This window comes from Andrena cerasifolii, chromosome 1, assembly GCF_050908995.1.
Source record: "Andrena cerasifolii isolate SP2316 chromosome 1, iyAndCera1_principal, whole genome shotgun sequence".
NCBI classification, from domain to species: Eukaryota; Metazoa; Arthropoda; class Insecta; order Hymenoptera; family Andrenidae; genus Andrena; species Andrena cerasifolii.
The window spans coordinates 21,823,431-21,847,540 of NC_135118.1; the positions used below are offsets into that span (position 1 = coordinate 21,823,431).

The 24,110-nt window shown below is 40.1% G+C and overlaps 3 protein-coding genes across 8 annotated transcripts in view; 2 read left to right on the forward strand and 1 right to left on the reverse strand.

Moving 5' to 3' along the window:
- Positions 1–2,165, reverse strand: part of Lpcat (lysophosphatidylcholine acyltransferase) — a 38,793-nt gene extending 36,628 nt beyond the window's left edge. For all 3 annotated transcript variants that reach the window (XR_013085578.1, XM_076815037.1, XM_076815024.1), the window contains exon 1: positions 1,661–2,165. Coding sequence is in view for 2 of the 3 variants with exons in the window: in XM_076815037.1 (XP_076671152.1) it covers positions 1,661–1,786 (126 nt within the window). In the remaining variant the exon portion in view is untranslated. The remainder of the gene's footprint in view (positions 1–1,660) is intronic.
- A 1,890-nt stretch (positions 2,166–4,055) lies between these two features.
- LOC143378698 (uncharacterized) lies at positions 4,056–5,315 on the forward strand. The gene is made up of 5 exons (XM_076830617.1): positions 4,056–4,284; positions 4,427–4,562; positions 4,777–4,934; positions 5,020–5,132; positions 5,203–5,315. The coding sequence occupies exons 1-5, from the start codon at positions 4,139–4,141 to the stop codon at positions 5,247–5,249; spliced, it is 600 nt and encodes a 199-aa protein (XP_076686732.1). The 5' UTR covers positions 4,056–4,138; the 3' UTR covers positions 5,250–5,315.
- Positions 5,316–7,580: 2,265 nt separating this feature from the next.
- On the forward strand, positions 7,581–16,200 carry LOC143370153 (sodium-dependent neutral amino acid transporter B(0)AT3). Of its 4 annotated transcripts, none has more exons than XM_076814886.1 (15): positions 7,616–7,643; positions 8,317–8,457; positions 9,382–9,652; positions 10,227–10,428; positions 10,553–10,668; positions 10,745–10,852; positions 11,496–11,579; positions 11,652–11,813; positions 11,919–12,029; positions 12,115–12,316; positions 12,392–12,594; positions 12,666–12,867; positions 12,945–13,104; positions 13,535–13,798; positions 14,444–16,200. In XM_076814886.1, exons 3-15 carry the CDS (start codon positions 9,467–9,469, stop codon positions 14,637–14,639), a joined length of 2,196 nt encoding a protein of 731 aa, XP_076671001.1. In that variant the 5' UTR covers positions 7,616–7,643; positions 8,317–8,457; positions 9,382–9,466; the 3' UTR covers positions 14,640–16,200. The 4 variants fall into 4 exon arrangements, with proteins under 4 accessions (XP_076670984.1, XP_076670993.1, XP_076671001.1 ...); XM_076814896.1 differs by having other exon boundaries at positions 9,385–9,652; XM_076814869.1 differs by lacking the exon at positions 8,317–8,457 and having other exon boundaries at positions 7,581–7,643.
- The last annotated feature ends 7,910 nt before the right edge of the window (positions 16,201–24,110 follow it).

Consider the following 24,110-nt stretch of genomic DNA (forward strand, 5'->3'; position numbering starts at 1 on the left):
CGAGTGAGTTCTCTTATGAATTACAAATTGTGCTAATTAGATCCATTTTGTTACATAATCGCAATTCCTTAAATTTTTATATCGAAGTGGCGAGCCTGAGCAATAGCGAAAATTGCATAAGAAATGGGATGGAAGTAACAAAAACGAGAAAAGGATGCTTTTAATCTCTTGCTAAATAAAAAATTGGAACACATGGAATCGTCGCTGTAAATCCAAACGATTTACGTACTACCGAAATGCACGAGCATTTCCCGTGCCTATATGCGACCGATGCACCTCGAGCCGCGTTTAAGTCATGCGACTGTGGAACGACGTGTAAACGTATTAATTAGCGCCCGGAAGAAAAAAATATGTATATATAGGCATGTATTTGCTAAACATGCTCGACAGATATTTACACACTGCCAACTATTTATGATTTTGGCTGGCAGACGATATTGACGAAATCGCCAATTAGTGATTTATGAGCCACGTGGTTCACTGTGCACTGCTTACCTATGTCTAGTATGTACATTCAGGAATATAAACGCGGCTTTTATTGTTCAATAGGTTCCTACGCTTTTTTACTTAATTATCAGATAATTTTGCAATCGATATTTTGCAATCGATATTTTGCAACGATTTCATACGAGATCCAATGGCTTTGCACGTGTTCAGTGTTAGAAAAGTAACTCGAACTGAAGAGTTCTTGTAGAAAACACTGTAAGTGCCAGTTAAGCAGCCCCTAATCTACTTGCACATTACGTCGTTTTATATACTTCGACTGTAAGCCTACGCAGGTACAATGTAACACCCCTTTCTTTTTCCATGGGCCTTCGAGACTCAATTACGTTGCTATCAACGCAAGAACGTCGTGTAATAGTTCACAGGGAACTCGCGAGATAAGACGCCAGTTAGTCCCTCAAATTTTACCCCCGTACGCAATAAAACTTGATCGCGTCGAAACGCGTGCAAACTTTACGTAACTGCGTGCAGGGAGGATGAAACAGGGTCGCGATTGTCACGGATCAATTGAAGCACCTAAAACAGTGGAGCTTTGTCATAGAAATTTACCACAGACTACATCTTCGCCTCGAAATTGCCCATCGACTTATTTATCATTTCCGCGCACTCTACTAGATGGAATTATGAAATTGGGAACATTAAGAAACGTTTTATAAGGGGAGAATTCCTCGCAACACGTGGTCCCTTGTGAGCTGTCCATCCCTCCAAGTAGGCTACTCGAGGATAAAGAATTTTACATTCGGTAGTTAGTCGAATGTTGCGCCAAACGTCTATAACAGATCTGCGGAAACTGTCCCGCGAGACCCTCGCCCCTTTTTAAAACACCCTATATATCGTTCCCCGCAGCGAAACTTATCGTAAGACGACGGGCGACGGTGCCGTGGAACGCAGAATGCGGCGCGCCGATAGAAAAGACCGCACCGTTCTATTTTTACGAGAAGACAACGTTCAAGTTCATCTATACCGGCTTGTCTGTCGGCCGGAAGGAGCACGGGGGAGAGACGTGGTCGTTTCTCCCACGATCAAATTCCCCGCCCCGCCGCGACGCGTCGCACAGCGCCCCGCCCTCGTCAACCCTCAAAAACTAGTCGGCCGCGTGATCATCGATCCCGAGGGAGAATTCCCGTTTACGGTAGGATTCGGCGAGCTGACTGACCTTGAGCTTGTCGTAGGTTGTGTCCAGCTCCAGACGGTGTACGAACGGGTTCAGGATGTCCGCCCCGAGGGATGCAGCGTCCATGTCCTCGTGCTTGCCCCGCAGATTTCCGTTCGCCTCATCCATGTTTCCTTCCGATACGGGGATAGAGGGAGAGAGAGAGAGAGGGAGGGTTGGGAGACGGGGCGAGACAGACAGAGAGGCGGCTGAGACGCGTCTCGGACGTGTGTCACGCACTGCTCTTTGCCCGCGAGTCGTCGACACGCGCGTGTATCCGCGGGCACGTACGCTCCGACGAAATAGTCGAGGCTCGTGGGAACCGTGGCCGTAGCAGGATCGAAAGCCAGTGGTAAACGGAGGGAGGAAACCAGGCAGAGAAAGGGGGAGCTCCGGCTAGCCGCGGCGAGACATAATCACACACGAAGGGGTTGTCGGTCGGCGGTCTACTGTGCACTCGCGCTCGCTCGGTTCGACCGAACCAACCGGCCAAATCGTTCACCGACACTTACCGAACCCTACCGAGCGCGCAGGGGGATATACCGACGGTTGCGCGCGCACGCCGCCGTCCCGACGAAAGCCCGTTCGGCTGCTTCCGTCGGCCCGCCCCCTCGCAGCCGAAGTGTAACGAAGAGATTGCGCCCAGGGAGCTGTATGCTCGCGCGGGTACCCTGTCCCTTGTTGCGAATAAACTGTTAATATCGTGGCTTAGTTCGATAAGGATTATAGCTGATCGAGATGAAAATTGTTTGCTAGAATTATGTAGGTAAGCAGGTGTAGGCACGTTCTGCTTCTATTTTATTAAGTAACGCGACGTGGAAGTGAAGAAATTTGAAGAATTAGTGAATTATATTGTTTATAAATATTTATATATGAGCAGTTTATTTTGAAAGTGGCTTAAGTCCATTTGTCAATTTTTTTTTGTTCACTGTAGTAACATGTACAACTTGAAGTTAGTATTAAAAAATTGTGGATAATTTTTTTTTAAATATAAATGGACTTGGGTCACTTTCAAAATAAACGGCTAATATGTATCTGCAACTTCGTAGTAGATATTGCTGAGGTATTTTTAGTTTAAACGCTTTTGTTATTGTAGAAGTTGCGGTTTTATTGATGTTACTGCCTGCGTTATTATTTAATTGAAAAAGAAAGATGGAGGCGTTGCGAACATCGGTTCGTAGTTGAAGGATTTTTATTCTCTTCTTCCTAGAGGCTTTGGGTGTTTAAAAATTAAAGGTCTTTCTATAGAACGTGGCAGCCATGCACGTGTAATCGAAGAAATTTCCTTAGGTCAAGGGAAACCGATAATGCGGCTGCTTTGAAGTGTTGCTATCCAATTTTAATGTAAACATTACTGTGCGACATATTTGCAAGTGTGACTGTTTCGTTTCAGATGCGTATTAATAACTTGCAATTCTACTTAGTAGAATGTAAATAGTAGCGATCATCTGTATTAAATTATAGAAGAATTCTATGTTTAATTGTCAACCCTTCTCCTCGATCTCTCCCGTGAATTCGAAATCCAAGATTTCGTGTTATTTCTACGTTAACTTCGTGGTCACGAGGGTAAACGAACTTATACTATCAGTTTTATATGCTTCGTATCAATTTAACTTGGAGAAAAACCATATGGCAGTGACCTTCTGCTTAAACTGAATTATCAATGCCGCGCGAAATTGGCGCGAAACGTCCGTAATATAAATTATGTAATTCAGTTGCGCTGGCTGACTACGTTTGACACAAACGATAAACTAACTTCCTTTTCCATTAACGTAAAAGTAGCATTGTGAAAAAGAAATAGTCTTCGCTATAGCCTCATTAACAGCCATAGAAATAACTTATTCGATACAAAAGGTATGCAGATCATATGATCTTTAAAGGAACGTATCAGAAAAGCATTTCAGAAATAACAGTTCAATGTTTCTTAACTCCGGTAAAAGTTTTCTATTGCATTTTATTGTATTACTATATTTACTGCTTGGCTTCGCCCGAAATATAGATTTTCATTTTATAAAAAAAATTAATTTTTTTTTGTGAAAATGATAACATTCATCTGAATTAGTCAGGCATAATGAGCTGAGGCACATCTCGTGATCCCAGAGTTTATAGTTCGACATTTTTTAGGCGACAGACAAACACACAAACATATAGAAGCTTTCTGCTTCATACATTACGATTACTATTAAGTTCGCTCTTGAATATTCGATATAAATATTCGACAATACTTTCTCTTCATTTATGAATCTCACAATGAATTACTGTGATTTAATTACTTAACATACATTCGCCATTTGAAAACTTATATTTCTTTTTCAAGCATGATATATAAACATTGAAACAAATGTTCATTGCGATATTAATGCAAGAATAATTCATATGGAAGTCGTGCCGATATTTACGTCAACTAGCGCACTCTGGTTCCCGCATACGAGGAACGTGCGTTACAAGAGTCGTTCGAGTATAACCTATAAATACAACGACATGGCGAAGGAGCTACATAAATCTCTGATTAATTATTTCTCGCATCTGGAGAAAGTGGACTGCAAATGGAAGGAACTGTCCGAAGAAGCCGAACGACCCCTGCAAGCCTTAAGGAATCAATCAGAGCAACTCAGACTCGTCACGAGGTAATGTCGACTTTCTAGTTTTTTGTTACGGCTGTACCACAGGTGCGCGTGTCGCGTCTGTAGTTTCTAGAGTGGAAACCCGACCAATAATTCTGAATTGCGCGAATTCACTGACTCACCGCCAGATGTCGCTTTATTACAGTAAAGAGGTCGGTAATGCAGAGCTCTGCGAAATAGACGAGCTGTACGACAGATTAATCTACAAGATTCTTATGGGGATCGACAACGAAATTGTACTTCTTTCGGACATTTCTACACGCTTCAATAATGTTAATCAAGTAAATAAATTTTGTTTTCAAACGTATATATTCATTTTCTATCCGTCAGTTGAAAGACATTGGTTTTCCTTCGCCAATCAGCTTCGAGAAATTATAAATCGATGTTAATTTCTGGACTTTACGACTTTGAGATGGTGGACTGCACGGATATATGGAAAAAGTTTCACGACAATGTCTTTTTATTAATCTTTTGCCAATTGAAATATTTCTCTAGGATTTGAAGAATCGTTTAAAAAATTTGGAAGACGCCCGAAGTAAGGTGTCATTAAATGAAGACACAATGAAGGAATTAGTGAATGGAACTCCCTGCAGACCGAAATTGAATTTGCTTTTGGAGTGGGCTGTAGACGCCTCCAACTACTACTACGAATTGTATCCTTCCATTGCAATAATAAATTAAATTCCTATTCCATTTGTTTTTCTGGATTGTTTTATTCCTGACTCATAAACACTTTAGGCACCTTCAGATCAATAGGAGCATAAAACAACTTGATTCCAAAAGCGAAGAAACGATAGAGAATTTAACGAAGTCTTTCATTCAGGACAGATACAAGAGGGCCCGGATCGATCGTAAGTACTCTTCCTTAATTAGCATTTTAATTATTTCGCAATTTTTATTAATTTGCATTATTTCTTCCAGGAATACTCGGTTTCACGCAGCTCCTGATAAAAGACACTATTCGCTGAGAAATATTATTTACAATTAATACGCTCGAATGAAGTAAATGTTATACAAAAGAATTTTTTAAAAATCTATGTCAATTTTATTTACCCCCTGGGTCCTCATAAATTTCCCTGCAAATTCCTTTGCGAAACTTCCAGGTTCGATGATTTCACAGAAATTCTAGATTAAATACGATAATTTAATCTATTATCATTGAGGTGAATAAAAATTTCCATTAAAGTGTTGCTGAAGGTAAAAGAAGCATCATTTCGTAATTAGCATTCGCAGGGAAACAGGAACTGCAAGTAGTTTAAGACGTTGTATAAGCTGACGCTCACAAGTGGTATGTTATACTACTTGTCTGACTAAACGCGGGTTTATCTACTGAAACGGTGAACAAGCCGCTTTTGTCTGCGACTGACGGCTATAAACGAGTGTCGCTGTGCCGTTATTGAAAACCAGTAATTAACGGCTCTTGATCAACGTCATTATTGAACAAAAAGATTTAATTAAATCTTCAGAAACCGTCGCGTTCCTTCCTTGTAATTAAAATATAGAGATAACTCGATCGACTGGAATCGTCAAATTGCGGAGGAGAATAACGATTTTTGTTTGAAATTTTTAAATTACTTATGGAAAACCTTAAAGAGCTTTATAACGTTTTCGATCTTCCACGAATATAAACGCGTTTACGCTGTTCGTCGATGCAAAAGCGCGCCGCTTAATTGGAACGAGCGTCGAGATGAAACAATGTTAATTTATAATTGCATTACCGTCATCGAGGTTTACCCTCTTCCCATCGATTGTCCATAACACGAGCAACCGATAATTAAACGAAACAGCCATTTCTCGAAGGATAATTCCTTCACGTAAGGCGACTAACGCTAACACCAGAAAGGCATTAATCAGTACATAATTTCTAATTTTTAACACTAGAATTTCTATCTTTAGACAATATCTGTATATAGAATATAAAAATATATGTTAGTTGCTATCGATTCAGTTTTCGTAAAGGTCAAACGCTTCTGCTTGATCTCCCACAATGAATGTACATATAATTATATATATATATATATATATATATATATATATATATATATATATATATACAGTAGCGGACAAAAAAGTTACCACTTTTTCGAACCACCCTACTTCCATTACTTTTCAACATCAACTCAAAACTGCAGTATGTGCCTAATATACATATTCTGAAAGATAAGTAGAAGCTGCATAAAACGCAGTTACAGTTGAATTTATTTAACTAACAAACACTACCCCTACATAACATTAAACAAGGCAACACACTTTTAAAGCCAACAAAAACTTACCACTTTTGAGCATTAATAAAACAATCTAATATTCTGTGGGGGCACTTTTGCTTCTAGGACAACCTAAAAAGTTACTAAACGTGGTAACTTCTATGTCGGTCCCAAAAATGTGTTACCCCGTTCAATGTCACATAACACTTTCGTTCGTCAGTTAAATAAATTCAATTATAACTGGGTTTTATACAGCTTTAAATTCTCCATCAGAATGTGCATACCACAGTTCCAAATGTGTCTACGCTAAAAAATAACAGAAATAGAACAAATCGAGCAAGTGGTAACTTTTTTGTCCGCTAGTGTATGTACATGTCCGGAGAAAAACCCACGCATCTGACTGATATATCGCAGTAGGTGTATAAATTTTGGAGAAACTATACGGTGTGTATATATTTAGAAAAAAAATTATAATACATATTTAAACAAAACTTCCCACCATATTATGCAGTCGTACGTTAATTTTATATCGAGAATATTTGCGTACAGGAATCGTGACGAGTCAAAGTAATGATTATTATTATTATTATTATTATTATTATTCGTCTTTATTACTTGACACATCCAGAGAAGAAAATAATACACAAAGACAAGCGAAGTAAATGGCGAGGCTGCAGTACAATACTGTTAGAAGCCTAACCATAACTAAATGACTAAAAACTAACTAACATTAAGAAACTAGAAAGTTATTGTGACGCATAATGTAACCTTATATTTCGCCGAGCTTTACATGATCTATCGCTGCCGTGCCTAGACACCCAAGGATTCCCAAGGAACTACTCTATTCCTCAAGACACTAAATTCATTTTTCATCCCTTAATTGATGGTGACATTCTGCCGCGATGGTATCGCTCCGATTCACTGTGTTCCCGTGCCTGCTTCGCCGATCATCGACCAATCTCTCCCTCTTGGCAAAAAGGGGTTCACGCATATTCCGGTCTGTAGGACACGGAGGCATTGGGGCGCCGGCGCCCGCTATTGATTCCGTCGGATATCGTGATTTCAAAAGTTACCATCGTAGTAGAGGGTGCCACAGTAGCTAACTGCCCCTCGAGCCATAAGGAGGCCCTCGCGCTTTACTTTCTCTCACCCCAACAGGTCAGTTACGAACTCCCAACGATAAATCGTGACTAAACATTGTACGTTCTCTGAATCGGTTAGACCAAAAATTAGTGGGAAAATCACCATCCGTCGTTACTCCGAATCTAAACGACCGTTTCGCGAACCACGGCGCGGCTTTGTCACCGTCAATCGAATTCCGACGGGCCGACGAATGCAGCCGCGTTGAATCTCAATTAAACGGGAACAATTAGCAGACGAACGGGGACAGCGGACGTTTATATAAATTCACTGGAGATCTCCTTTCGTCGGGGGAGTTTTTTCGTCGAATGAAAAATGTCGTTTGATTGGTGCGCCCGTGACGTCAATGGGAAAAGAAGTTATAGTACATGTCACTCGTGTAGAATTGCCGCCCAATATGTTATCGAATGCCTCGCGGATTGGCGATGAAAGTTTCCTCGGCTTCGCTCGATAAGCGGACGTTCTTTGGAAATGTGATTCTTCTCGTTGACGCGAGCTTCGTTTCCGAGCGAGTTTTTATTCATGAAATTGGTATACAGTGTCAGGGGGGAGGCATATGGGAATGATATTCGGCGGGTAATACGTGGGGCGTGACAGGGGCAAAGAATTTCGTTGCGACCAGCTTCGATGCAATTACATTTGCAGAATATGCTACGATTCTTGATTTACTCTCACGAGACATCTCACATAGGAGGTCAGGGCCGTAATAAAGCTGAAAGGCAAACATCTCTCCCTCCTTCCCGGCTGGTCTATCGACGGGGAAAAAAGCGACGGTGCCAGGTCCTTCGTGGAGAATTGTGAAGACATTTCTGTCAAGTGGTTTACTTAGGGGGTAAAGAGTATTTAAGCGGGTGAACGGGGGAATCGGGTGCAATCCCCTAGACACGACCCTTCATCGTCTATTGTTTACTTGGGACCCTCTTATTTCTGTAGAATTAATTTACACAATTCGGTGTTTTATATGAAAACGCTTCGGTCACAATGACCACGTTCTCGATTTAGAAGTACATGTGTTATAAAAACTTGGATGAATGCTTTTACGAGGCCACGCTGTGGAATAAACACTGCAAAATTTTACAGACTTTAATAAAGCCTTTGAATATTCTTGCTTCGAGTTTGGAGGTTTTTTTTGTAATTAAGGGAACTCGGGACGGTGTGCACGTGAAAGGAGCAGGGGGTTGTAGGTAAGGGTTTAAAGGTGCGACTACTAATACCTTGGAGGCGTTATTTCTCATTTAATGGGAAAAGGTGGATGATATAGCAGCTTAGAATAAAAACAGAACGAAAATTATTCTGGTGGTTCATTGTGAAGTTAATTTCGTTCAAGAATAGTATTTGGGCTTTGTCGTCTCCAAATTTTATGAAATGAATAAATTTACACTAGGAATTTAATAACGCGTTAGGTTCATGCACGTGCAAATGCCGTTTGGCGTAGGGAAGTTTGAATAGAAATATTTTTCCCCCTTTAACTATTTTATTTACTTTACTTTTTTGAGTCGCTGTGACATTTCTCAAGTACTAAGCTAGCAAATTTTACGCTACCTCAGATCAGGCAATTAAAGTTGAGAATTGTAATTTAACTTTGATTCAAGTTTGAGAAAGGTAATTTAACACGGGGCAAGTGTTTAATCAGTGCAGCTGGACATTCTTGGATTTCCAAATGTCGCCTGTTTACCTTTCATATCCCCAGCTTCACGCTCACTCTCAACTCCCAGTGTATTAAGAATAAGTGCGATAATTATTGTCCCGTTCTTAGCAGGATGGAGTCCATAGGCGCGTGCGGTGTCTCTGTTTGATCTTCGCAAAAATACAGAACCGCGTTCGCACGATAAAATAGCAGAATGGCGAACACGGCGCACCTCGTCCGCCGGCAAAGCTCGCGCGACTTGAAGCCCCAAAAAAGCGTGGACAAACTCGAAATGAAGGAAATGAGAGGGAGACTAGTGGTGGACAACAGAAAGAATATCACCACTGCCAATTACGGGGCCACGAACGCAGCATTTGAAGACTCCAGTCCTAACACCAAGGTGAATAAAGAAAATATCCATCGTGAACATACTAGCACTTTAAATTCCGAAGATAACTCTATCTTCAACTAACTTTTCGCCGTAGAATTTCTCAAAATTAAAGCGAACTGAGAATTAAAAAAATTTAATTCCTGGAATATTAACCCTGCGTGGTTTCACCTTCTTATAATCACAAATTGGTCACATGGGATTCACTGCACCCCATCGTCATTTTTAAATTACCATTTTCGTATTTTTTAATCTCTTAACCTTTGAGTGATAATCGTACATTCGTGATACTCATACAATCATGCTCTAATAGTCTATTTCTAGAAACGTAAATTTCGATCTGTTGAAATTTGCATTTAAAAAAGTAGTTGTGGATAAAAGCGTTTTTTTTTTTGTTAAAATACACCAAATGTTTACCTTCTATTATTAAGCTCTAAAAATTTACAAGAATATTGACAGAACAAGTCCTGGGGTGCGATGTACCCCGCGTGGCCACAAAGGGTTAAAAGATACCAAAAAAGATACTTCAGATATACACATTTTGTCGAATATTCTACATTAATTGTTCAACGTTGGACAATTTCAGTCATTACAGAGCAAACCGAACGGGGGTGGGGGTAGCAAGTTAGGCAGTAACGAGGGGAAAGCAATTTTTCGACCGGAGGCAGGGGAGGATGAACGGGAGAACTGGGATAGCAAGCTCACTTTTCTATTAGCTACCGTTGGATATGCCGTGGGACTCGGGAATGTATGGAGATTTCCATACCTCGCTCAAAAGAATGGCGGAGGTACGTTATCGTGTTTAAAAAAAAAGAATGAAACAACTACAATATCCACTTTATGGACGCTAGAATATTTCTTCCACCTAATGGACAATACTTAAAGAGAATGTTTCTTTTGCTCGGAGAGCAGGTGCATTTTTAATCCCGTACTTTGTAATGCTGGCTATCGAGGGTATTCCCATATTTTACCTGGAACTGGCAATTGGCCAGCGATTACGGAAGGGCGCTATCGGTGTTTGGAACCAGGTGATTGTTGCACGACTGCGTACGATAACATTGCATTCGAGACACGCTTACGAACGATGCATCATTTCCCAAAAAGGTTTCTCCGTACATGGGTGGTATCGGATTGAGCAGCGCCGTAGTTTCCTTCAACGTAGCTCTGTATTACAACACCATCATCGCTTGGTGCCTCTTCTACTTCGTTCAAGTAAGCAGTCTGATTACAGTGGCGAACAAAAGAGTTACCATTTTTTCAATCCACTCTGCCTCTATTACTTTTTAACATCAACTCAAAACTACAGCGCGTGCCTAAAAGCTGTACAACATCCAGTCGAACTTGAATTTATTTAACCAACAACCAAAAACTCTGCGTACTTCCAAAGGCTACAAAAAAGTCACCAGCTTTGAGAAGTAATAAAAAGTCTAATATTTCGTGGGGGCACCTTTTGCGTTTAGGACGGCTTAAAAAGTTACCCAAAGTGGTAACTCCTTGTGTAGGCCCCAAAAGTGTGTTCTCCCGTTAAATGCCAATTACCTAAGACGTTTGTTCGTTAGTTAAATAAATTCAACTTTAACTGGGTTTTACACAGCTTCCAATTCTCCACCAGAATATGTATATTCAACACATACCGCAGTTCCAAATTGATGCTAAAAAAATAACAAAAATAAAGCAAATAAAAGAAAATGGTACCTTTTTTCTCCGCTACTGTAAGCTTCGCTGTAGCTCTCGATATCTTTAAATCTTGCTTCAGGAACTGTCCGGTAAATCCTTGAGTAACAATTTATCTGACTAAGTTTGATTAGTTACCGAGGTGTTAGGTACCATCGCTTATCAAGAATTCCACTTTTAGAGCTTCCAGTCACAGCTACCGTGGGCGGAGTGCCCCAACATGTACTTCCAAAACGGATCGTACGCGCCCGAGCCAGAGTGTCTGGTAAGATTGATTAAATTAACGCCCTTAGATTAATCCAGGCGATCGATGTTGCAACCGGTACCCATTCTTCAGGCCAGCAGTCCCACCCAATACTTCTGGTATCGAACAACCCTGATGATCTCCAACGACATCAACACCCCGGAATTATTCAATTGGAAAATCGCTCTGGCACTGGTGATCGCTTGGATCCTCGTTTACATGTGCATGATCAAGGGGATAGCGTCTTCAGGGAAGGTATTCTTTTAGAGTGTCCAATCACACGACTCTACTATGCGGGAGTGCTTGAAGCTAGAGCGGGTGTCTTCCAGGCAACTTTGTAAATTCAAGTGTCTTTTATAGGTCGTGTACGTAACTGCCACGTTTCCGTACATCGTTCTGATAATTTTCTTCTTCCGCGGGGTCACTTTGAAAGGGATGTCCGACGGCCTGCGCCACCTTTTCACTCCGAAGGTGATGCACAGCTGATTCTTGTTACTGTCCCCGCTCAAATGACAAAGTACCATTGTTTCCTGCATTATCAACGTGATTCTTTCAGTGGTGGAAAATAGCGGATCCAGTGGTCTGGTTAGAAGCTGGTACACAGATATTCTTCTCCCTGGGTCTAGCTTTTGGTGGTCTAATAGCATTTTCCTCGTACAATCCTGTGAACAATAATTGTTACCGAGACGCCATTATGGTCAGTATGACGAATTGCTTCACGTCGATGTTCGCTGGGATCGTGGTGTTTTCCATCATTGGTAACTATTTCTTCAGCTTGCTGATTAATTTCAAACGTTCCCTACTAGAACTGAAACATTTATATCCATCCGTAGGATTTAAAGCTACCATGGTCTACGAGCAGTGCCTGTCCGAAAGAAACGCCACCCTCATCAGTATCTTTGGCGAATTAGAAAAAATACCAGACGAAATACCAATCAGCGGCACGCTTTTAAACATCACCACAGGGAATGGAACGTTGGACAATTTAATCATGCCGGAACTGCCCGAATGTGATCTGGAAAAGGAACTGGACAACGTGAGTTATCCAGTCTGAACCCATAAATCTCTGAACTTAATTGCCGCTCACTTTTACTAATTACGTTGCAGTCAGCATCCGGCACAGGTCTGGCGTTCATCATTTTCACGGAAGCGATCAACCAATTCCCTGGAGCTCAATTCTGGTCCATCTTGTTCTTCCTCATGTTATTCACGCTGGGCATTGACTCCCAGTTCGGTACCCTCGAGGGTGTCGTCACCAGCATCGTGGATATGAAACTGTTTCCGAATCTGCGAAAGGAAATCCTCACAGGTTGGTGAGATCACAGCATCACCTTCTCATTATTCAATCCACGTGAGCTTGAAATATTCTTTTCATTCACGAATCAGGTGGCATTTGCCTGGTCTGTTGCATGATATCAATGGGCTTCGCCCACGGCGCTGGTAGCTACGTCTTTGTGCTGTTCGACAATTTCAGTGGAAATTTCCCCCTGCTGATCATTGCTTTCTTCGAGTGCATCGCTGTATCATACGTGTACGGCCTAAAGAGGTACGCAAAGTATACGCAATATCGTGGAAAATATTCCCAAAATTCAGAGAATTCCGGAACACTGAATATCCTCGTGCAAAAAGACGTCGAAAAGTCCTTTACCGTTTTGGGATCCGAGTCTCCGTTCTCGAGATATTAACAGTTGAACATTAGCGGTGCAACTTCCGGGCCGCGCAGTTTAAAGCCGGGGCAGCCGAGTGCGGGCAGCGACCTCTAGCACGCACAGCTGACTCGGCTTTAAACTGCGCGGCCCGGAAGTTGCACCGCTAATGTTCAACTGTTAATATCTCGAGAACGGAGGCTCGGATCACAAAACGGTAAAGGACTTTTCGACGTCTTTTTGCATGAGGATATTCACTGTTTCGGGATGTCCCTGAGTTCACCCTGTATTTCAAAATTTCTTCAATCACGCCTGATGTTTACTCCTCAGATTTGCGGACGATATCGAACTGATGACTGGCAATCGTCCAGGCCTTTATTGGTTGATCTGTTGGAAGTACCTCAGCCCGTTGGCTATGCTGAGTATTCTAATTGCCTCCATCGTGGAGATCCTCGTCGACGGAAGCGGATATCCAGCTTGGGTTGCCAGCAAAGGTGTCACGGAGAAGCACGAGTGGCCGATATGGTCGTTGGTTCTCATTGGTGTTCTTATTCTTGCGTCTGTTCTTTGGATTCCCACAGTCGCCATATGCAGGTAAAGCTCCCCGCTTAACAGCAGGGGCGAATCTGAAGATCTGGCGCCCTAGGCCAACAAACGTCTGCCACCCTTCCCGCGAAGTTTTAATTTAATATTTTAATTTAAAATACTCGAGATAATTTCGAAATTAATTCAATATAGCAAATCACATCTGAGTCCATTGCTAATTCACTACATAAAAAAGTGAATTGTTTTTAAAATTGTCTCAAGCCTCTGCGTTTAAATCTTCGCCTTCTTTCGCTCAAATTTGCCGCTTTCCAAAATTTAGCGCTTCCCAAAATTTGTTGCTCCACAAAATTTATCGCTCCCCAAAATTTGATGCTTCCCCAAAATTGCCGCTCCCCAAAATTGGATACCCCCAAAAATTTGACGCCTCCCAACATTTGCCACCCTAGGCTGCAGCCTACTTAGCCTATACCCTAATCCACCCCTGCTTTACAGTGAAATTAACTCGAACTTTTTAATACCTGTTATCCCTCTATAAGTATTTGAGATCGCCAACACAGGTTGCACCCTCAAGATTTCACTGAAAGCAACTTCAATCGACAGTAGCGTTGTTGCTGAAAATTGGTTGCAATGAAATCTTGTCGGGTGATTCCAAATTCCAATGCAACGCCACTCATTACTGATTCCCCGATCCAGACTATTCGGAATACTGATAATCGAGGATAACGAGAAAGCCTGGTTCCCCGCGGCTGATTTGAAAGAGTTTCACGGGATCATGCCACACGAAGTCACACCTGCTGAGACCTTGTTGTTCTGCATAAGAAGCGACGGGTCAGAGGGGCTGTGCTGCCCCACCGGTGGCCCCAGCGATGACGACGAGGACCTCACCTAGGAATGGTTGTCATCGTTCACGTTGGAATAATATGTGTTTAAACGGTTCATAGGCCGAGAAACAGCATCTTTTCACATTGCACCGGCATTTCCAGTATTAGCGGTTCATTTAAACGGGACTAGGTCTTACGTCACCCACTTTCCATTGCAGTTTATCGTTCGTACTTGACGTTCCCCGGTTACTTTAATAGAATACGACGGGAATACATCGTGTCAATTACTCCGAGGGCGGCGTTTACATCGCGACGTTCGTCGAGATTCTTTTTTTCAATGGACCTCTTGAATAAGGATCAAAGGACAGCGAAGGAGTTACGTAGAGTTGCGGTTTAAATATAGGGTGGTTGATTTCCATCTCTGCGGCGTATCTCTCTGCTGTTTCTCGAGTCTCTGAACCAGTTGACGACGCACACATATGTCAATATTAAGTCGAACGGTAAGTAAACGAGCGTTGAACATCACGAACATTTCCAGTCAATAGGTAATTTCCAATAAAATTCCAATAAAACGCGGAGGAACGACCGTTCGCGGATAGAAATAAATAAGGGACTGCAGGTTGTGTCTTCGTGGCCGTGCGGGATTTGTATTTTCAGGTCGAACCTGCAGTTTCTTCGCTTACGTTACGGAAACATGAAGCATTGCATAGGATACATCTCAACTTTATTGGGCTCGGTTTGATTTCTTTCATCGCGATTGTACTGATAATTACCATTAACCGGATTCCCCATTAATTTGGAAAATCAAGAAGAATTTAAATGCGATAAGAAGAAGATTAAAAAGCGTTGATTAGCCCTGAGAAAAGACGTCGTTGCTCTTCAGCGGTGTTATACAAATCGAATCATATCTTTCGGTACCATTCGCGAGATGTATCGTATACGCAAAAGGTTTACTCAGCCCGCGGCAAGTCATCCGAGCATTTGCAATACGTATTCGCAAAAGGCAAGTTGAAAGCTTGTGACAGGGCGCAGGTCATTAAAGGACTCTAGGATAAAGTTATAATTAGAAACGAGATACTTTTACCGCTTAGCGATCGCAAATAATGTGAAGTTTAAGGGTAGAGTAGGAGCCGTCCAATGGTCGCAAAAAGGACGCTCTCGAACCGTTGCATATCTATTTCCGTTTACGGCATCGAGCAGTGCTGCGCTGCTGATTGATTCTGGGTGAGTTACCTGAATTTCTAGACTCCATGGATTAGTACAGAAAATTACGTACAAATTTTTTAACGATCATATCAAAAGGAGCGAATTAAGACGATAGGTAAAGTATCGCCTGGAACAGGCCTTCCCAAGTAGGGGAGATGCACTCCTAAAACAGATGTTTCGGTTCTCCCTCCACCGGTGCGCCTTCAGCTAAGGTGGGACGACTCCTACAACCCTCTCTCCGAGGAGACAGTAACGTCGCTGGGAAGCATGTTGGGCGCTTTAGGGCGAAAGTACCAAATGTGTCAAATTTTTATAGGAAATTTCATAATGAATTACAAATAGTAGGAAAAATTAAAATTTAAACTAGCATTTCAAAATGACGTAAAAAGAATTACAAAAAATGTATTACATACATTGTTAAATTAAAATTTAAACTAGTTTAAATTTAAATTTTTAATTTTTAATTTAAACTAGTTTAAATTTTAATTTTTAATTTTTAATTTAAACTAGTTTAAATTTTAATTTTTAATTTTTAATTTAAACTAGTTTAAATTTTAATTTTTAATTTTTAATTTAAACTAGTTTAAATTTTAATTTTTAATTTTTAATTTTTAATTTAAACTAGTTTAAATTTTAATTTTTAATTTAAACTAGTTTAAATTTAAATTTTTAATTTTTAATTTAAACTAGTTTAAATTTTAATTTTTAATTTTTAATTTAAACTAGTTTAAATTTTAATTTTTAATTTTTAATTTAAACTAGTTTAAATTTTAATTTTTAATTTAAACTAGTTTAAATTTTAATTTTTAATTTAAACTAGTTTAAATTTTAATTTTTCCTACTATTTTTAATTCATTATGAAATTTCCTATAAAAATTTGACACATTTGGTACTTTCGCCCTAAAGCGCCCAACATGCTTCCCAGCGACGTTACTGTCTCCTCGGAGAGAGGGTTGTAGGAGTCGTCCCACCTTAGCTGAAGGCGCACCGGTGAAGGGAGAACCGAAACATCTGTTTTAGGAGTGCATTTCCCCTACTTGGGAAAGCCTGGCCCTGGACGACCCTTTTCCAAATTTCACGACCTCCGAGATTTCGTCGCAGATCGGGTTTTAATAATATCGATTACTTCGTCGAAACTTTAACATATCTCACCTGTCGGACTTTATAGGCTTTGTTTTAAATAACAACGGTTACGGAATGAAGAGAAGGGAAGCGAAGGGAACGGGAGCAGTGGGTGTGATAGCTGTACCGCGTTGAAAGTATATCGATAGAGCTGGAATCGAGAAACGAGACGAACGCATATCAAAATGATATATCAATCTTTCGTAAATTAATTTGCAATTCTAGCGCGTGCCTCGTCGGCCCGAAGGGGCGGCGAGCGTTCTAAGGTATAAGGACAATAAGAAGTTCTCCCGAGTCCTCCGGGGCGAGGAATCGTACGACAATAATGCGATCCAGTTAATCGAAATTAATTCGACAAACAATTCGACAATAAGACGAACGTTTGCACTGCACTTGTTACACATTCACAGGGGCCTATAAAGCGGAGGGTTGGCGCGTCTGTCGAAGGAATAGAGCGGTTTCGTTCTGATATTTTGAAATTTCACGTGCACGGTATACAGATTTTACACGTTAAGTTACCACTCGCGTAAGATAGGATATCTTTTGGACGAATTTTACACTGGCCAGGAAAAATCGGTGTAAAAAGCGAAAATGGGAACGCGCTGCGTAGACGCTACGTAACGGGGCGGTAAAAGTTTATTACGTAAGTGCGAGGGGATCCCAAATGTTATCGTTAAAATTGGTACTTCGCGAGGAGGCTGAAAAGCGGATCTATTCCTTCGAAGTGTGAATTGTCTGATAGCAGAGACTAGAGCAGTAGCGGGATATGCTCTAACGGCGTCTATTTGTACTTTGGATCTCTCTATTTTGTATGCGCGCTTTTGGGTATGGTACTTTCTAACAAATTGTCGATCGCAAATCTGTCATATCTCAACAGGATTTTAACTGAAGCTTGGCCGAGAAGGAACAGTAGATACGTATCACTCTGCGACACCAACGATAGGTCTACTCACTATCAGTAATAACGAAGGGATTTAATTTTGTCTTCGGTAAACTGTAGTATTCTTCTTCTTTAATACGTACCTTCCCATAGATGGTTTGTTTGTCTCCCAAGAAGGTGCTAAACTATAATAAGATAAGAGTAATTTAATACAAAATGATATATATATATATATATATACATACATACATATACTGTGAACAGTCGTTGATAATATTACTTGTTAAGATCCTCTTATCGACCTAATAATTCCTCTTACGAGATCCATTACGTTGATCCTGTATGATTAGTGGTTTACTTATATTCGCATATCACCAGGGCCCGGTCTAGCTCTTCCGCCGCTCTGGGCAAAAATAATTTTCCCCGCCCTTTATAATTAATTATGAATGATGATTTTAAAATATAACTTTCGACCGTGAGTGAATTTTTTCGTAGGTGTTTGTTGAGCAGCGAAGCTCTTTGTTTCATAAAAAGAACTTGCAATTATATGGGTAATTTTAAAACCACTTTGATACCTGCTAAATTCAAACATGTGTATTACCTGCTTTTTCAAAAACTTTTACTTCTTTTTTTTTACCGATTTTCATTTTCTCTTACCACCGATTTTGCCGCTCTAGGCAGTCGCCCGGTTCAATCCCCCTTAGACCGGGCCCTGCATATCACGATTATGCGTATTAAAATAGCGGAGCTGTAAATAATCGTCGAAGTGTCTTTTAAGCTGTAAACTGACAATAAGTGCGGGACAAAGACCTGCCGCGTAAAACACGAAGAATCTTCTTTACAATGAATAGTACAAATGTTTCTTTCATCGCCATAGGTTTCGTAGGCCATGCGCCCGAGACGTGCAAACATCAGACAATAATCTATTTGGATTTTTCTCCCCGTATCAGTATCGATAGCTTCAACCTCGAATGGTGAAACGGAAAATGGAATAACGACTCTTGGTAGTCTACGATTATTCTCTGTGTCTCGAGTTCGTTGCACTTCTGTTCGTTCCTTTCATTATATATATATATATCTACATACATACTTGAATCGGTTTGGAGGTATGTACGAAGACTCGCGCGTCCATCCATATTTAAAAAGCAATTAAGCGTGACGTGAGAAGGTTGTCTATTCGAATAGGCACGGATGTAGGGGCTGTAAAGTTAGTTTCCAGCGATGAGTCGCGGTTACCGAGATTTTATTAACGAAACATCGTATCAGAGATAGCCAACGTCGATGTAGCTTGCGCAATAATAAATAAGATATACTGAGGTGCGAACGGTAGCTAATGTTACAAACTATATAAATATATAAATACAATGAGTATATATACACCGATATTACGTATACGTAAAACTGTACATATATATATTGTTGTCAGTTGAATGTTGAAATAAATACCGTGCGTGAATGTGGTTTGTTAACATTCCAACTCCCACCACGTGAATAAATCTTTCCCGTACGAAGGAATAATTGCCACTCTATTACTTCGGTATATAATAGATCAAGCGACACCGTAGGAATAATAATCGTGGCATATTAAATCGAATTGCATAAACGAAGGCGCTATTAATTTTCATAGCAAATAGATACCACGAACGAAAGGTAGGTAAATCGCGCGAAACACGGAATTTTCCACGGGGTTAAAAAATATCGGGGGTGAGGGATGAACTGGGAATGTCCACTTTTCGTAATTTTGCGATTTATTGTATTCTTTTAATTCGAATCACCATAAAGACCAAATGCTCGCGTACGATAGCGTTAAAGATTTGGTAATACACTGGTTACAAACAGGAAATGTCCACAGTACAGTGGAACAAAATTTGAAATGTCCCCACTCTTTGCATGAGGGTAAGCTTCTGTCGTGGAGGTAAAACAAGAAGTAATTTAAGAAAATTAAAGTCATTGAATCTTGTTTTTTTTTATTGGTGGACAAAAGTATTAAAACTTAATTTTCTTAATAAAGCTGTTTTGTGACATTCCTCGCTTGTCCCCCTTACCCTTCAAATGTGGAGCAAAAAGTGGCCCCAATTCGCATGGTTGCCACCCATTTCAAGTGCACTTGCACAGGTCGTGAATACGATCTAGGATGGTGCGTTCTGACAAAAATATTCAGTTCTATCGGAACTTATATTTCCAGAAAAATTTTGTAAGCTTTAGTCACTTTGACCTGTTAATGTTAGCCCAGACAGTAGTCGGAATACCAAACGAAGATATTAGAACTTGGAATATGTACTTGTGCGAGTTGCTGACGCAGATAGGACTCCGAAAATTTTTAAAGTCCTATCTGCCTACTGAAATATTCTAAATTCCACCTACCTTCCTATAGTTATTAATACTTCGTGTAACTACGCAGGTATAATAAATTTAAGGTAACGCTGCTTTTAGGGAATACGTACTTTATTTCATAAATTGTACATTTTCAGGGAATGGTTGATGTACTTTTACATAGTGTTCCTGATTTCTCGATATTTTTTGTTTCCCGAGAAATCAGAAATGAGATCATATCTCTTGAGAATTCTCGAGAAATTGAAAAACATATTGCAAAAATTATATTTTTGGAATAATGTTGATAATATCTATCAGAAACACAAGGAAACTTTAACTGATTATTCCTGTCTAATTTATACAAAACTTGTGTAAATGAGAAAATAGATATTAAATATAAGTAGTAAATTTATTTATTTATTTATTTACAATAGCCTTATCTCTTGTTTTCAATATTTCTTGTTTAATAACCACAAGAAACTCATTAGATACTTAATTCAGTATACAATTTTTCTAAATTTTTAAATAAGAATTTAAGAGCACCTTCAGCAGTTAATAATGTTGAATCTTCTGTACCGTGATTTTCTATTGGAATTCATATAGGTTCTAATGTTATTAATAAGATTGTGTTTATATGTTCGCGATTAACTAGTAATACATTCATTTACGAAAATAAATGAGATTTATAATATTTCTCCTAGACTTAAGTTTCTCGAGAAATTATAGGATCTTTATTATCTGTTACGTTTGTACGACGGGGGAAAGGAACAAGCGGAGCAGGAAAGCTTTTCGCAAAACTATTTAATCCTTGGTACACGTGATAAACCGCGTGTTTGTCGTTCGGAAGACGGCAGAGCTCTGTCTGTTCTCGCGGTCGCGTAGAAGGTCGTTGCGTCCTTCGCCGTTGTGTTTACCTATCGCTAATGTTTTGTCAATAGCGGCAATCGGCAGTCGACACTCGGCACTCTCGGCAGTCCAAGACTTTTCACAGCGAGTGAAAAAGAGTGAGAGCGAATGAGCGTCGCCTTTCACGCTGGCGTGAGATGATCCTACAGCGAACGATCTTACAGCGAGAATCAGAGCAGAATTTTAGGAAAGTTAATGGGAACACACGATGTTGGTGGAGGTAGCAGGAGCAGATTCAGAGCGAGAGAGACCAGAAAGCACGCGCGACATAGATGGTGCACGTGCCACTAACTTTGGTCATGGGCGCCTGGTAATCTATTAGGAGCGCACGACGCGAGGAGGTAGAATGACGCGACTGTGCGAGAGAGATGGCAGGTGCGTGCGACAAGGATGGCGCTACTGTCGCGCCACCAACTCTGGTTATGCGAGCTTGATACTTCTACACCGCGAGTAGCAGGAGCGCAAGACGCGGGTTGGATCACGTTTACAGCGAGAGGACGTGCTATTTATTACTAACTAGAAAAAGACGGAGATACACGGAACGCGCGGTTTCTTAGGTATAAATATTAGACTTTAAACAATTTAGTAGGTTTAGAGGGTTGGTGGAACTTAAAATATGTAATAAGTAGAAAACTCAAATAGAGGGATAAACGTTAGTTCAACATTTAAAGTCAAGAGAGATATTTAACAATAAGATTTAAGTCAGTAATCGTGGTTGATGTTAAGTAGCCACGAATCGTCTCCTGTCGGGAAGTAAGCCAACGTAATTACGCGCGGCAATATAAAGAATAGAAAGAATACTGTTTACTGTTACTTTCATATTACTCGCTTGCAATTCAAGCCCGTTGAATATTTGTTTATTTTATCTAGAGGTGAAATACTATGACATATTCGCATTAAATTATATAATCTCGTAATGTGTAATTAATTATTTAAAGACAGTGTATATATTATTAGAATTTTATATTTGTTAGTGATTTAGAATTATTAGTAAAATCACGGAGGAGGTATAGGATAGACTGACAACCTTGTGGATGTTCGTGTCGCCACCCAAACTGTTTTACCGACCCATAATTTGAGGACTGAATGTAGTGGCATCTGCTCATGAACAGCGTCCAACTCAGGAACTACTCTGAAATGTGTTGAAATGCTGAAAGCTGCGTGCGCGCTAGCATACGCGTGACTTGTTTGGAGTGAGAGTTTGACATAGAGGGCAGGCTTTTGCTACGCTATGCTTTGGCTCGGTTTTTCGATTTCTTGTAAGTCGCGGGTTTCGAATGACCTAATTTTACGCTCCTTGAATTCTAATTCCTACCACGCGCAGCGTTACAATCTGCTTCGAGACTTCGCCGGTAACGTCGCACGTGACACGAAAATGGTAAGGGGGCTGGTGACACAAAATTACATTGCGTGATAGGTCTATCCCAGTCTACCCTATACCTGGTCTGTGGTGGCGTCTGTGAGAGCAGAACGAAACAAAATCTTTAAATTCAATTCCTTCCTTACCCACAGAATTTATCATTATTCCACGGGCGAGGTATAGAACGTGTATTTCGATTTTTAAATGTTTCACTGGATCCATGTTCTTCTATCTCATGCTATGCCTCGGTGCAAAATATTTTATGTTATATAAGTCAATTTATAATCGTAAATAAGAAGCTGAACGAATATGTACTCGAAGTTAAAGTAATTCAAACGATCAATTCATCAGATACTCAAAATCGCATTCAAGTAATTTGTTTATCGAATAATTACATCAGCGCGGGTAGAATTTTGTACACTCAATTCTTCTTAACATTAACACACAAAATACTCAATTCAGCCCTAAACGAAATCGCCCAGGTGCCTAACTGATTAACTTTCACGTGTCTTCTATGCAGCTTTCATATAAGATCTAATTAAACGCAAGATTCGCGTGGAATGAAAAGACAAACGCAGGGGAAGACCAATATAGAATCGAAGTGTGACCATAAATTATACACAGGATAACTAACAGGAGAACACTTAGGGCAGAAAGTAAACAGAAAATAGAGTAAAATGTTGTGATAAATTGAGTGCTATTATAGTCCCATTTCTTTACTAAAGCATTCGTTTGCTCCGATTTTCTTGTATTTCCTATTTACTGTCAAAATGACTCTACTACGACTTACCATTTAATCAGCGTTCAAAATAAACCCGGAAGAACAGCGAAACTGCCTCTACTGACTCGAAGAAGCATATATTTTCTTCTAAGGCCAAGTTCCACAATTAGAACGCTGTTAGAAGCGTAGGAGCACTTATGACTCTGGTTGGAAGCTCTGGTGAATTCAGAATGTTGGTTTGACAACATAGTGGTGGAAATTTTTCTAGGCCAGATGTGAAGTAGTGGTCTCCGAATTTTGTGCCAGGGATAAAATAAAAATGCTGATCTAGAAAAGTGGTTCCTTTTAATTTCTGCCATAGGGGATAACTATGGGTATATGTAACTAATACTATTATAATTTCCCCATCGCACACTGCGGCATTTGAATGGGGATTTGGGACAAAAATAAAAGAATACACACAATGTGGTAATAATTCACATTTTTATATTAGAAGTTGCTCTAATTAAGTTAACTGAGATTTATTACATAAATATAGTAATTATAATAAAAATTATATTAAAATAATTATAGTCCTTATTTACGGAGTATGTAATGGTTATGTAGGATAACTAGATCAGAATTGAAAACTGATTATTGGTTCTATGATATACAATAATTGATTTCTGATTCCTTAGAATTTACAGAATAATTCTGCCAAAGAATTTTCTATTTTCGATAAATTCCAAAGACTCGTAAATATCATTTCTAAACAGTCCTTTCTAAATGTCAGACATTCGTGTGCAAGCGTTCAATCACGAGTTCCCCTGAATTCTCGGTTCTAAGTTCATGAAATAAAAATTCCTTCTTTCCCTCTCAATAAAAGTCGAATCGGTGAAAATCATAGACGGCGATGTAATGGCCGAAGCAGGGATCGTAAGGGCGATGATTTCTCTCCACCGAGTTCTGACCATGATTATTTTTCTCCTTTTCCCTTGCCGCTGGAGAACTTGGCACCGTTTCCCATCCGTTTCTGCTATCTATTCAATTTT

Excerpts from the sequence above, each read along its gene's own strand:
- LOC143378698 (XM_076830617.1), top strand. The coding sequence starts at position 4,139 with ATGGCGAAGGAGCTACATAAATCTCTGATTAATTATTTCTCGCATCTG. Across the intron at positions 4,285-4,426 it reads CAACTCAGACTCGTCACGAG|TAAAGAGGTCGGTAATGCAG; the intron begins GTAATGTCGACT and ends GCTTTATTACAG. Across the intron at positions 5,133-5,202 it reads CAAGAGGGCCCGGATCGATC|GAATACTCGGTTTCACGCAG; the intron begins GTAAGTACTCTT and ends TATTTCTTCCAG.
- LOC143370153 (XM_076814869.1), top strand. The coding sequence starts at position 9,467 with ATGGCGAACACGGCGCACCTCGTCCGCCGGCAAAGCTCGCGCGACTTG. Across the intron at positions 11,814-11,918 it reads GGATAGCGTCTTCAGGGAAG|GTCGTGTACGTAACTGCCAC; the intron begins GTATTCTTTTAG and ends TGTCTTTTATAG. Across the intron at positions 12,030-12,114 it reads GCCACCTTTTCACTCCGAAG|TGGTGGAAAATAGCGGATCC; the intron begins GTGATGCACAGC and ends TGATTCTTTCAG.